Here is a 14,466-nt window from a genome sequence, read left to right as displayed (position 1 = left end):
GAAACCCGTCCCTGGTTTCTGGGACTCATTTTACAGCCCATAAATTTAATGGCTAAGACTGGCTCACTTGGGGACTGATTCTGACATAAAACAACCCTAAGAGAAAATTACAGGGGTCAAATGAATTTGTTTTGGTGGGATGGATTTACTGGTCCAGAATACAGTTAAAGAACGTGTTATCATCCAGCCTGTAGATGGCAGCAGTTGCTTTAGATTAATCCAGCCTGTAGATGGCAGCAATGAGGCCTCTTGCCTTGAGGTCAATGTTGAGGTGGGCGGAAATAGTTTTTAATACTTCCGGGTATCCCGAACCAAAACAACTTTACCCCGCAGTGACTTTCCAATGAATTTGTCAATAATTTAAGATTTGTCGTTTTACAATGAATGCTGGACTGAAACACTGGAAGGAGGCGGCTACTCTCATTTTAGTCGCGGGTCAGAGGCTCGGCGTGAACAGTTTATCCACGCCGGGTATTGCGCGTTCTCAGTCGCCGGTTAAACCCGAAGGACAACCTCGGGTTCCTCACCCGTTTGACTATGATGTTTTACTCCTTAAACGAAGTAGTAAAAGCGGATTCATGCCTAACGCCTATGTGTTCCCCGGTGGTATGGTGGACTCTTCCGACTTTTCCAGTGAGTGGTTGGACGTTTTCAGAGCTTTCACAAACGCTCCCAACTTTGGCTTAAGGAGCGTCCAGCAACCACCGGAGACCAGACCGCCAATATTTGCTACAGACAGGCTCAAATTGGGTTCGCCCATCCCGGGAGAGGTCGCATTTCGGATCTGCGCTTTGAGGGAGACATTCGAGGAGTGTGGCGTTCTGCTTTTTGTGTCCAAAAATGAAGAACTGAGTTTGTTAAATAGCCTTCAAGACAGGCGTGCCACTGATGAAGTTAAACATTACAAAGTCAACGAGCTTTGCAGTGATGAATTGAACAAGTGGAGAACTTTGGTGAACCAGAACCCGTCAAATTTCCTCAAGATGTGCAGGGAGTTGGAGGTGCTGCCCAACATCTGGGCCCTCCACGAGTGGTCCAACTGGATGACCCCTGAGGGACAATATGGCGTGAAAAGGTTTGACACGGCTTTCTTCATGTGCTGCCTCGAGGAGAGACCAAATGCACTCCAAGACCAAAAGGAAATTCAACACTTACAGGTGATACATGCAGATGTGTGTGATGAATTTGTTTGTCCATATGTTGTCAGTTGGAGGAGGCAAACAATAGTGTCAATATAGAACTTCTGAACTTGATTTGGGATTTGAATGAGATTGCTTGATTCTGAACACAGCCAGCCCAGTCAGTCATGACACACTTTTTCACACTTTTGCAACATTATCCCAGTTGTCTAATTTTATTTCCTCTCCTGAAAAGGTATCAATATGGCACATTCAGAGTGGAAAAAGTAAGGATGGGCGAATACTGATACCGGCCAGGAAAAAAAAGTTCAGAAACGATATAATGTGGTCTCATGATGCAATATCACTATCACCAGGTATTCAATCTGGGTGCGTAGACTTTTTATATCTACTGTAGCTCACCTAGAGTGTCAATGCATCTCAGTGGTCAACGCCCTTGGAAATCCTGCGGAGCTTCCGGGCTCGCGATTTGTGGATTCCTCCCCCGCAGTTCTACGAGCTGAGTCGCATGTGGCGCTTCCCCTCGCTGAGCAACCTCAACGCGTTTGCCAGGCGACGCGGCGCCGACGGCTGCGAGCGGTGGCTACCTGTTATCTTCCTCCAGGACGACAGCTACATATCAGTGCTGCCAGGTGTGTGATTTGTCACCCCGTGACTGATGGTTCTAGTTTTGAAATTGTTCTGCTCTTCTCTTGCAGGAGACCAGCTGTACCCATCTAACAGTTCAGAAGCAACTAAGGTGGAAACAAATGGGGAGAATCAAAAAGGTTCTAAATCTGCACTGCATCGCTTCTTGATCTCAGACCCGTACAGTCCAGAACTGCAGGTCAACATCATGCCCAAGTACAACCACACGCTGCCTCTTATTGGACCAGTGGACTCCACAACGCCTTTGTGAACACAGTAGGAACAAATCACAAACACGGACACTCAGAGGGAAAACACACCAAGTTTTGTGGGCGTACTCACATGAAGCTGTTTGAGTTGTGCCAGGCTTTGAAAACGATTCCCCCTCTCATCACTGCCCTCGGCTTCGTCCCATTTAGGCGTGCCTTGTATTGGTTATGCAACACTGGATTTCAAGTTTCTGAATTTTGCGGATTATTTCTTATAGTTGATACCACAGTGCAATGAGTCAGTTATCATGCAGAATTTTCAAGGAACCAGCAAACACTCGCTATTCGCAATACAATAGGGTGGGCCATAAATTACCATGTGTAGGAAAAAATAATCGTTGGACAACTGTTTTTATCTGAAACATTTAAAATGATACACTTTCATGTGTATGACCCACCCTATACTATCCTAAATTTCACTGTACGGTGCTTTCCTCTGCCGAGAAGATTCAGTTTTCATCACTGCTTGTTTGTGAGTTGACTGTATTTCGACACTGTGAGTGTTTTCATTGAACTTTTTCCCCCACATTGAAATCTCAATTTAATAATATTTCATGCATATGCAGGAAATGGGTACATTTGTTGGTGTTGAGCCAAGGATGAAATTCTTAAGTATGATATTGTGGAAGCTTCAAAAACTGCAACGCCATTGTAGGGATTCATCACATAGAGTGAAATATTTTATTTTTTTCATTATAACTTTCATGATTATTCATTTTACTACTAATGAAAAACACAAATTACTACCCCTGAGCCTATTTCAAGAAATTGCTACTTACTTAATAATCAATGTTTAATAAGAGTATAGTTTTTTAATCTCCTGAATATAATTAAAAAAAAAAGATTAACACCAGACTTTCATGCAGCCAATATTTATTTCAGAAAAATTGTCTTTATATATTTATGTGCAAAATTTATTTGACTGTCTCAGCATCCAATCCAGCCTGAGAATACTTCCTGTTCTGTGGGTATTTATTTGTATTAAGTTAGGATCTTGTATTTTTGGTGTCATTGTGATTATAGTATTAATACAAGAAGCACAATTTGTATTGGATTTTATATTTTATGAAGAAAAATCAAAACTAATTGCATTTACTGTGTGTATGTAAATGGAAATATACAGTAACAGTACGTCGTGATGCATCACAATATCGTCGTCGTGTGTGTGTGCGTGCATGTTCATGCCCGAGCGTGCATTTTTGTATGACAGACAGGCTAAGTTGAAATAACAACACTCAACCTTTGTGCTGTTTGCCTTGGAGAGTCAGTTGAGGGTTACCATGGCAACTCCACAGCCTTGGAAACCCACTATCTTTGTCGGCGGTGCTGCGTGTGGCTCGCATCTGTGTCGGGCACTCTGTTTGGGTGAAGAGTCACTCACCTGTAAATCACCCTGCATCATTAAAGTTTAATTCCGCTTTTTAGGAGGAAATTCTAGAATTTGAAAGCTCGCAAAAATATCTGGCCGAAATAGTCTCCAGTGTCGACGTCCTTCACGCTTCAAAAACCACCAGGCCGACATTTTAATCTGTTCCCTTTTTGCCATGTTTAATTAATCACTTTCATATTTTTGGATCTTTTGGAATTTTCTTGAAATGAGAAACAAGATGCAAAATTGTGTTCATGCAGCAATCTTAAGTACTTTCTGGCTTTTTTATTTAAAGCAATGACAGCACGCCACAAATCTTTTTTTGTCAGAACTGCGATAAGCTTGAAACATTTTATTTTCGGTGTCTCTAATGGAAAATAATTCACTTTTCAAATGATGAATTTGTACTGCAGCCTTTATACAGCCCAACAAAAGCGTCACAGCACAGTTGTAAATGAATTATTTTTGTCTCTTTTTTCCATGTATCCACTTTCAGCTTCCCACTAACCTTGAGCGGTTGTATTTTAATTCATCGGCGCCTCAGTGCACTCCTCCTTCGAGTCTTAACATCTCCTGGGCTATTCCAGGAATACACAAATACTCTTAGAAGTAAAACCATTAGCCCGGCAGATCAAGCGTCTCCATTGGAAAATTGAACAGCATTTAACCCTAAGGTGGTTATGTCCGAGCTAATAATCGTCTGCTTAAAATCCCTTTGGCTTTACAGCGTTTACCGTGTCACGGCTTGACATTTGGCACTTTTAAGACCGAGATGATTATCTCAAATGGTAATGTGTGGAAGACAAAAAAAAGGCATGTATTTTTGTAATCATTTTATTATAATAAATATACCCGATTTATGTACATTATCTGACACAGATGACTCTTTGTACAAAACCTCTATTCATATATATATATATATATATATATATATATATATATATATATATATATATACGTACACATGTCGCAATACATACTGTACATTCAACCCTGAAAAGTAGCACGAGCTTAACAGTGAACTGGTGCATTATTTAAAGACTGTGGTAGTCTTGTAAAGGTCCACAAAAAAACTCTGATAACATAGCATTGTGATTTAATGTGCAGCAATCTGATGTGGACAACCTTTGACAACGACATTATGGAACAGAGCCCATTAAATCACACCCAGCCAGTGAAAAGCTAACTTTTGCCTTTCATACTTTTGCCCCGGTCAGTTGGCTACATTTGCTCTAAACAAGTCTACATACTTAGTCGTCAGGCTACGTGAGCTCTCCCGCTAATCCACTTGGATTACATGTCGCTGATGGCCAGATACATCCTTAGCAATTGAACACATTTATGAAGACAGACTGGCGAGAAAGGCAAAGAACACACAATGCGCTATACGCAACCTCATATTGGTCCACCACTGAGAAAGAACCGATCCGATTTGTCTTCTGTACTGTACCGCAAATCGTAAAAGCTTTAAATTGGTTGAAAAAAGATCTCCAATGGTGCATAGCGTTTTGTCGTGTGTGAGGTATGTCATACAAATCATGCCTGTCAGTGTCTAATGTATGGACTATCAGTTTGTTGTGTGTCTGATGTCCCGCCATGATGTTCCTTGTGATTGTGTAGCAAAGCCCAACTGACCCACAAGGACAATAAATTTTAACTTCTATACACTATTCATATATATTTTTTTCTCCATTCTATCTTCTTTCCCAAATTTTAAACAACCTCCTGGACCCTAAAAACAGGCCCACTTTACCACCAATTGTGCCTGATGGGCAGTCTTTTTTTTTTTTTTTTTAATCTAGTGCAAATACATTGACAATTCAAATAACTTACTGTCAGTTGCAAGTCCAGTTTTTCCTTGCAAGACCACAAAAAAGTGCTGCTTTTTGGATGCACTCGCTTCCCTCCAGTGATGATCAGGGGCAAAAGGAGCAGTGCCCTACAATGTCCAGTAGATGGCCTGTCGTGTATATTTAACACAGAATAATGATCCAATAGCAAAATTGTCCATTAAAAATTCCTTATTCGGCTGTTTGGGGAATGATTTCTACAGTGTGTGTCTGTCACAAGGACATCTCGGACACGGATTTATTTGTATTGACCTAAGAGGCATAAATGATTGTGCCCCATAATTTCTATTTAGCAACAAGTAGCTGGGATGAGGCAAAAAAACTGCACAATTCTGTTGGCAATGTTTTAAAGGCGAATAGGGGCCACATTGGGGGAAAAAAACAACAACCACAAATAGAGTTGTAATCAAGAGATTACAATACAAATACAAAAGGAATATCGTAAAACACTTTATTTTCATTGTGGCCCTATATCATCTCCAACATTCCTGATTGTGCAAGATGAATCACAAATTATGGTTTTGTCTGCAATTTGGAGGATAATTTGAACATCAAGACAGTAAGAGATGCTACTGTACTGTAGTTAAGTGACCCACTGTGTACCACTGCACCAAAGGGCTGAAGCCCTCCCCTCCAGGGACGGGCTGTTCTTCAGGACATGTTGATGACCAGATAGCCAAGCACCACCGCCACGGTCACGATGACAAAGAAAACGAACACAGCGCAGATGGACGCGAAGCCCGTGTCGCTGCCACCTCCCCCCTCCTCATCCTTGGGTTCCTCCTCGCAGATGGAGATGACACCCACAGAGGAATTTCCCACACTCATGTTGGACTTCAGCTCGGCGCCCGCCTCCTGCTTGGCTTCCACGGCCCACGGCGCCACCTGCACCTTCATCTCCATCTCCTCCATCATCTGGCTCACCTGGCCGATCTCAGCCTGCAAGTCCCGCAAGTCAGCCGTGTCGATGTTGCTGTCTGCTTCGTACTTCATGTTCTGCACGCTCATGGCGCGTGCCGCCACGGTGCTGGTGCTGCCCGTCATGCCCGTCTGGATCAGGTGCCTGGTAGGCACCTTGAGCGGGAAGTCCTGGCCTATCTCCAGGGAGCGCTTCATGTCCACCTCCAGTAGATCCATACTGCTGGAGAAGAGCACCCATAGCCGCTCGTACTCGGCGCGGTCCTCCTTGCTGATGCTCTTGTCTTTAAGCAGAGAAGTCAGCTTAGTCCGGTTGGCCACGGCCAGCTCCTGCGCCTTTTTGCGGGTCCGCTTCAGCTCCTCGCGCAAGTTTTGCGAGTCTGACGTGCTGCCCAGAGCCACGACCAGGTGTCTGTAGCACGCCGTCACTTTATTCAGGGCATCCAGCATAGTTTTACACTCCTCTTTGCCCATGGCTGCTCACCGACGCGCTCTCTCCCCCTCCTCCTGTTCCTCCACAGAAATATGACAAACGAGAGAAATGGCGATCTGCGTGGATCACCTCTCTCCTATGCGAGTGCACATTCCTTTCTATCCTGCATGCTGCTTCTTCTCCAGGAGGCTTACGCGCCCTTAAATGGGATTTAGCTTTTTCCCCTCGCTCCTTTACGCACGGATGCGCAATAATCCCGCAATGTGTTTCTTAAAAATATCCACACTTAGCTACAGGTGGCAAAAATAAGGGGCGCCCAAAAAATCAAGTCCGTATATTCTAAGGTAACGTCGGAGAGTCATTCGGCGTTAAAGAGGAAAGACAGCGTCCACTCGACATGGAGACGTTCGCCGTTTGATTCCGTGTCTATTTTGGTGTCGGAAAGCGCAATGGATGATGTTTAAATGCCACTAAGCGCCTTCTGTGGTCACGTGTGCGCGTGGAAAGCGATGTCCACCGTGACGGGCTGCAGAGGAGGAGGGGGAAGAGTGCGAGCGAGCTCGTTGATTGGCTCGCCAAGGTGCTCATCACGTGAGGGACGCACACAGGCGTCATTGGGTTAGGCCAGTACAGTACCGGAGATCCCATCAGCGTGACTTGTCGCCTTCAGCGGCTTGGATGGCCGCCTTGTGCGCTTTTTTTTTTTTAGGTACTGCAACAATCGGAGGCGGCCAAAGTACGCACACACTGTAGAGTAAAAACGGACTCTGGTGATGGGAAGTAAATCAGTGGTGAGGTGAAATAGGTTAGCTAATTTCAATTGTGACTTTATTTGAAACTTGATTCATTTAAGGTTAAAATTGAATTATTTTTTAGAGCTTATGCTTTAATTAATTCCAATGTGATAGAAAGGAAACACAAATATGTCTATTATAAGGACAAGTTCATTGTAGTTTTTTTTATAAATATTTTTTTTTCTAATAATTCAATTTCTTATCCCAGCTGTTCTTGGGTGAGGTACACCCTGAACTGATTGCCACTCACAGAGCACATATAGACAAACAATCATTTACAATCATCTATGGACGATTGACACATGTTAATTCATCTAATATCCATGCCTTTGGAATTTGGAAGGTCGTCCGAGTCAGTATTTGAAGAAAACCCATGCAATCTGACATGCATGACTCCATGCCCGAGGTTTCAACTGTGCCCTTTTTGCGCACTTTACTCCTCCAGCTTGCGAGCGGCATGCCCACACAGTTGCCAGCGGAGGAGTTGGGTTGTTGCACTGCTTAGATGATGTGTTGTTTACCTGCACGGGCCCCGCTGTGTTGAGAGGTGGCAAAGGCGCAACTTGGCGTCTTTGCCCTGTTTGCTCTTTTTGAATTATTGAAGCGGATGGTGCCTAATGATCTAGTGACAGCGGTGTAACGCTAATGGACTTGAGCACACACACAGAGAGAGGGGAAGTGAAGGAAGCTCAGGTTGTTGTCCGTGTCGTATATCGTCGGCTTGTGAATAATGCAGTGGTTTTATTTGGATTGATGTTTCTGACATATTTTTTAAACAGTAAATACCCTACACAATCCGTTAAAATCTGATACAAGAGATTTTTCAGAGTCTGCATTACAAAGATTAGAATCTCCAGTATTGATTGATAAATAAGTCAAGGTACTGTGGCATACGATGATTTTTTTTTAATTCAACTACAAAAATAAAATACATTTTTCTCCATATTCAAATTTATTGCAGTGTAATAATAGAACTGAGGAGTCAATCGTTGGATCCCACTTATGCCAACATTTTTATTGGTTATATTAGAATTTTTTATTCTGGTCCGATTTTACTTTCAGTTCGAATTAATTAATTTTTATCGTGTGTGTGTTTTATTTTTTTTATGAGTTTTAGAATTACTTTTAGTTTTTTGATATATGGAATCTTTGTCAAGTGTAAGATAAAAAAAAAAGGTCGCTGTTTTGTAATAAAGTAAACTACACCCTTCTTTTATTCCAACATACAAGTGGTACCAAAATAAATGCCTTTGAAATGACCCCAAAGCTCCTGGACTGGATGATATTAATTAAAAAAGACTAAAACGAATGACATTTTCATTATAATTGGAGTTAGTTTTATAAACACAACATAGTTTCAATTAGTCTTGATTTTTTAAGCAGTGTAGTTTTTATTTTTTTTCATTTTCACTGCCTATAATAATCTTGCTTCTAACACCAAAGTCAATCTTTCTCTCTATTATTACAATAAACACCGCGATTATTTTGTGTAAAAGTAATCATATCTCCTGCTGTCAATCTAATTGAAGTATTATTATCTGTTGCCGCAGCTCTTGTACAGCTCACCATCTAATGAGTGCAATTCTGACTGCGTCTGAGATGTTTTTGCTTCTGACTCAACAAATACCTGCGTCCAATTTTTTGGGGTTGTTCTTTCAGTTTGGATTGTGGCAGCTGCAATCCTTTCAATGTGTCTCCATAGCAACCTGTAACCTCTTGCTGGGGTGCCTTCGGTTATTTTTCCCAAGGTAATCAACGCATCAGCACGATAGATGGTCTATTGAAAGGAACATTTTTCAAGCGAGCGGGGCGCCTTCATACAATATTATTCCAATGTTTTGTGCATTCCAGTCCTAATGCCCAGCCTTACCCGAGACCAATTGTCGGCACTGATAAAATGACAAGGCGTTTTAGAGTGAAGAGTGTGGGGGATGAGTCAGATGCAGCCGGGTCGATGGCTCTCAGACTGATCGCATCAGTGTGATTTCCTGCACGGAGGAGGCTCCTTAAAGTGCGCTCAGGAAACGCTCGACGGCAAGGCTTTCGATTGTAATGCAAGAGGTCAAATGCCTGCGGTGTAATAGCGTGAACATCCTGATAGTTTTCCGAAATATTCAGACCCGAATTAAAGCGGTAATGTCTTCTCCAGGCTACTCTCTATTGTTGTGGTGTCTTAAAATAGACACATTAAAAATGTCTGGCTTGTCGTAACCTTCAAGTCCAACAGCGTCATGGTAAGCAAACAGAGAGCACAAAAACGTGACTCATTGCAGTATTTTTATGAACTGCTCACGACAGATTTAAAGTAATGTTTGAAATTCTTGAGTGGCTCAAATTTTGAGGCAGACACCAATCTACATAAAATGTCGCCCCATGCTGTGTCACAAGAGACATGTTTCCCGTCAGGAGCAGCATGATTGTAAGGTCATCTGCATTTGTCACAGGGCGGATACAACCTGTCCTCTGGGGACACGAGAGTGATCACTCACAGAAGAACCCCCACATTGTCTGACTCGCAGTAGCTCCTTGTGAGACACACACACACACACACCAACAAGATATCCAAATGTCGTCCATGTCCAAATTTTGTAAACACACATTGTGTGATTTTTTTTAAGCATATTTGAGCAGCACTTTTAATGGCAATGATATCAACATTTGTGTTTGCTGTGTAACATATCTTCCCATCTTGTCTCTGACCTTTCAAAATGGCACCAGATTTGTTTAAGCATGTAAAAAAAACATCAACTCCAAAGCTCGCTGCATTTTAAAACTAATTGGGGTGTCAGTGCTTGTTTACTCAATTTGGCTGAAAATTCATCTTGACATCTGCTGTGAGACGTTTTTCATTTATTTTTTCATCATAATGGCCTATCATTTATAAAGCTTGTTTGACCTGAAATAAATATGAAAATGGAAGAAATCCTAACCAAAGCCACAACCACTCAAGAGTGTGAAATGAACTTTTACATCCTGACACTGATGCCGTAAATGATGACTATAATCCAGATTAACGGGTAAAGATTTTGAGATTATCAATATAATGCGCACTAATGCATCTTCTGATGAAGGTTGTCAACCCTCGCAGTCTTCCTTATCGGGCATTTAAGCAGGAAATGATGGCAACTTTGCATGAGATGTGCTGGTCAAAAAAGGATAGCACCAACCAGGACGTGACACAAATCTGCTTCAAGTTTCCATGAAGGATCCAATCCACCCATAAAGAAACAAAGCCTGTAGCGCCCATCTTGGCAAGACTTTATGACTGCGGGCATGCGGCCTCGTGATTCTCGGAACTGAGTTTAGAATGTCCCACAGTAACTAAAGCTGTTTTTAACCATACCAGTCTCTGTAATTCAAAGCATTTGATATTTAGTATTCAAACAAAAATTGTGTTTGTTAATTAACTACACACAAATAAAAAAAACAGGTTTTCTGGGTGTAAAAACAAGTGTCCCAGTTTTTAAAGTTGGATTATTCCTGTGTAACCAAATCAGGTAAAACAAAGTAGGATTTAACAGTTTAGGATCTAGATTGTTTATGTGGTTTTGGAGCTCTTTGGTTAAATAGAGACAGATATCTGAGGACCTCAGATGGAGACTATTTGTGGTCAACCATACGAGGAAGATTCAGGCTGGCTGGTGCAGCGGTTATGGAGAAAGAGCAAGTCTGTCTTTGTTGAATTATTGATGGAGGGAGCTCTTCGTCTGTGTGGTCGCTTCCACGGTGCAGTACCAAAGAGCGGCTTGAATTGTGAGCTATGTCTCAACCTTGCGAAGGATTTCTCCTTGTTTGATGACACACACTCTCTCACACACACAGACATGCTCTCGCAAATGGATTCACATCTCTCTCAAAGCTCTGAAGCGCAAGCAACGCTGACCTTAAAAGCCCTCTTATGATGTTAGAACTTTTTTTCGATTGAGGCATGAGGTGTAAATGCGGCCAACTACACTTTGTGGACAAAAATATTCGAACAAGATCTGGAAAACATAACATCTAGAGTGTAGATCTACAATTTCCATCCATCCATCCATCCATCCATCCATCCATCCATCCATCCATCCATCCATCCATCCATCCATCCATCCATCCATCCATCCATCCATCCATCCATCCATCCATCCATCCATCCATCCATCCATCCATCCATCCATCCATCCATCCAAAATTGCGTTACTTGCGCCAATAATTAGACACTGTTTAGTCTCTCACATTTTTGTCAATCATTGCATCGAAAAATATTTCTGAATTTACTCTGGCCACAGGAGGACTAGCATGGCCTAGAAATACATTGGCCATCCCCACATAGATATAAACCAAACCTGATCGATTAATTAGCCGATTTAAATGTGTACCCGTCCTGTTTAAATCCGTCCAGAATTTGTTCCATTCTATTTCAAAGAATGAAAAGACTCTTCAGAGTGCAACATGGTAACCCAGCACCTTTTCCATGCTACATCAAATTGAGGCGGAAAGATCCGTGGCATCTGCCAGGTCAAGGCTTACCATTAATCTTATCACTACAAGATAAACTTTAGAAAAGTCAAGGAAGGTTTATCATCATTGTCAGACTTGGAGAGTAAACTAAAGTTTATTATATTATTGTGATGGGTTGATAATTGGGCCTTTTTACAATAGTTCCTCCGAGGATTTTTTTTATTTTTTATTTTTAAGAATTACATGGCAGACCAAAATAAATGCCCCCACACCTGATGTAGGAGTGACTTACCTTTTCATTTCTGCATTAAGTCCTTTGGCAAGGCTGTCAAAGCACATTGACTTCAACAACATGACTGCACTATACTTAATAAAAGCACAGCACTACTGGGCTGTAGTCTTCTGAGTTTATTGTGCTTTCACCAACAGTTTTTTCACATCCAAACATGTGGTGAGGGATGATGGCATTGAGGGCTAAAAGGTCTTTGGGCCTTTGCACTGTTTGCCCCCTGCACTTTTAGCAAAGCAAGGAGATTGAGTTTGTCAGAAAATCCCCTCTAAAAGGCTTCTAGCTTGGATTTGTACTGGCTAGCCGAAGGTGGATACGGCATGGATAAGCCTGTGATAAGTCAGAGGTTGCGACATTGTGGTGTGGAGCTATGTTGTCCTTCTTGCCACTTCCCGTGCCCCAGGGAGGAAATATTAATAAATGGATGATGTGTAAATATTCACAGTCATGCTTGTCTGACTGGAGGGAGGCTCTTTGGAATTTCATTTTGGATGGATGGACGGACAGATAGATAGGCACCAAAGAGCCTTCATTTCACATCTTCTCACAACATTTGTTTCTTTTTTTTACTGCAGCAGATGTGATGCCTGGTCCAAAATCTGTTTTGGGCACAGTGAGGGTTTAAAAATTCACGAAGACAAGCCTCCCTTCCCTCGTTTATTTTTCAACAGATATTCCCTCAAGTTGCATGCCTATTTTAATTGCAACAAGGATAGTATTAATAACAATGCATTGTGCCCAAACATAATCAATATGCAGGGGTTCTATTCTACGCCACTGTATAATATTACACACTTTAAAACACACATTAATAGGTCAGTATAATACAAAAAAATAAAAATGACTTCTTGCATGAGATAAAGAATACCTGCTCTTGTGTATCGATATATATTAGCTGACTACATGTGCTTCTTAGGTGTTTTGCATTGTTTGTTATCATCAAGCTAAAGTGACTTATCTAAAGCAAAACAATGTGATTGCTTTGAAGACACGTTGGCTGATTGTTTTACGCTTAGTTTGATCTTCAATGCTTACACTCTCATTCCCCAAATGTGTTCGCTGTTCACTGATGATGTAACTTTTGTCCCTGATTTGTTTTTCATTATTGCAGCAACATGCACGCCGACAAGGGGAGCATGTCACACTACTCCGCTCCCCACTTCCACTTTGTGTTCACGTCATTACACTCGAAAAGCCAGAATGTCAACAAAAGTGTGCGCCAAAATAGCAAAGCACAAAGCCCCACGAGAGTGATTTCATTTGTTACACAAGCACTTAGCATTTATTATTTAATCACACGCAAGGCCTCTGATTGCATGGAGATGTGGAATCAAAATGTGTTGCTTTCTGCTGACTCTAATAGTTTAGCTACACCAGCCACAGTTATTATAACCATTTGCACAATCTCATGACATTCAATACAAGAATTTTTTTTTTACAAAGTTAACATACACATCTGCAAACTCCACCCACAATAATCCATATAGTTAAATTACTGACTGTGTCAGGCATGACTGAACTTAATTGCCCCAAAATGTTTTAATCTTTATTTTATTTTTAGTGTAGGTTAAACATGTGGATGAAGAATGTAAATCGATGAATAACGGTTCTGATTTGTGTGTTGCGTCTGGGTTTGAAAGGGTGATTCAGGGACTAAATCAGTCCAGATATGAGGTGATGGATGCTGGAAAGTTCATTTATAGTAGCCTGTCAGTTCTCCTTTGATTTGCCAGTCTGATGCTCTTTTAGCAGAGAGAGGCGGAGAGAGAGAGAGAGGGGGGGGGGGAATGTGTTAGTTCTGGAAATGGAAAGGGCTTCAGTCCACTGATTCAGCCTTTAATCTGCTTTAGAGGATTGCTGTGGTATTTCTCTGTGCCTCTCTCTAAAACTGGAGAGCTGATACAGGGTGAAGTTGCGGGTCGCCCCTGCGCAGCAGCAGACAGGCCTGGTGGGTGGGTGGGGGGGGGGGGGGGGGGTGCAAGCTGCTTGTCTTGTTTGGCCTTATAGTAATCCACTCCTGGGAAACACGTGATGACGGAGGGTGCTGCCAGGAAAGTCCTGCTGCTCCCTGCCGGGGAAGTGCAGCTGCAGGGCATCTCTTCCCATGACCCATCATGCTTCAGGTCAATAGTGTTACCTCACCGACTGGACCGGTTGTCAGAACGAGGTGGAGGATGGCACATTAACTGTCGTTAATGCGCTCCACCTTTCATTTCGATGACTTTTATTGGTCTAATTTTGTTATGAGCTACAAGTACTGACATGTAGTAGCAATTCCAGGAAAGATCGGTTATCATTGTTCAAATGATCCATTATGTACTTGGCCTGAACTAATTGT

The 14,466-nt window shown here is 42.1% G+C and overlaps 2 protein-coding genes across 2 annotated transcripts; one reads left to right on the top strand and one right to left on the bottom strand.

Annotated features, from left to right (window-relative positions):
• The first annotated feature begins 276 nt into the window (after window positions 1-276).
• On the top strand, window positions 277-4,273 carry nudt19 (nudix (nucleoside diphosphate linked moiety X)-type motif 19). The gene is made up of 3 exons (XM_088371669.1): window positions 277-1,157; window positions 1,564-1,771; window positions 1,838-4,273. The coding sequence occupies exons 1-3, from the start codon at window positions 381-383 to the stop codon at window positions 2,035-2,037; spliced, it is 1,185 nt and encodes a 394-aa protein (XP_088227795.1). The 5' UTR covers window positions 277-380; the 3' UTR covers window positions 2,038-4,273.
• A 1,418-nt stretch (window positions 4,274-5,691) lies between these two features.
• LOC148400799 (regulator of G protein signaling 9-binding protein) lies at window positions 5,692-7,104 on the bottom strand. Its single transcript, XM_088371671.1, has one exon. It carries the CDS (start codon window positions 6,644-6,646, stop codon window positions 5,906-5,908), a length of 741 nt encoding a protein of 246 aa, XP_088227797.1. The 5' UTR covers window positions 6,647-7,104; the 3' UTR covers window positions 5,692-5,905.
• Between the last annotated feature and the right edge of the window lie 7,362 nt (window positions 7,105-14,466).

The sequence above is a fragment of the Syngnathus floridae genome, chromosome 3, assembly GCF_059516105.1.
Source record: "Syngnathus floridae isolate MCC-2025c chromosome 3, RoL_Sflo_1.0, whole genome shotgun sequence".
In the NCBI taxonomy this organism is placed as follows: Eukaryota; Metazoa; Chordata; class Actinopteri; order Syngnathiformes; family Syngnathidae; genus Syngnathus; species Syngnathus floridae.
The sequence above is the reverse complement of the archived record's forward strand: the minus strand, read 5'-3'. Positions and strand labels throughout refer to the sequence as shown.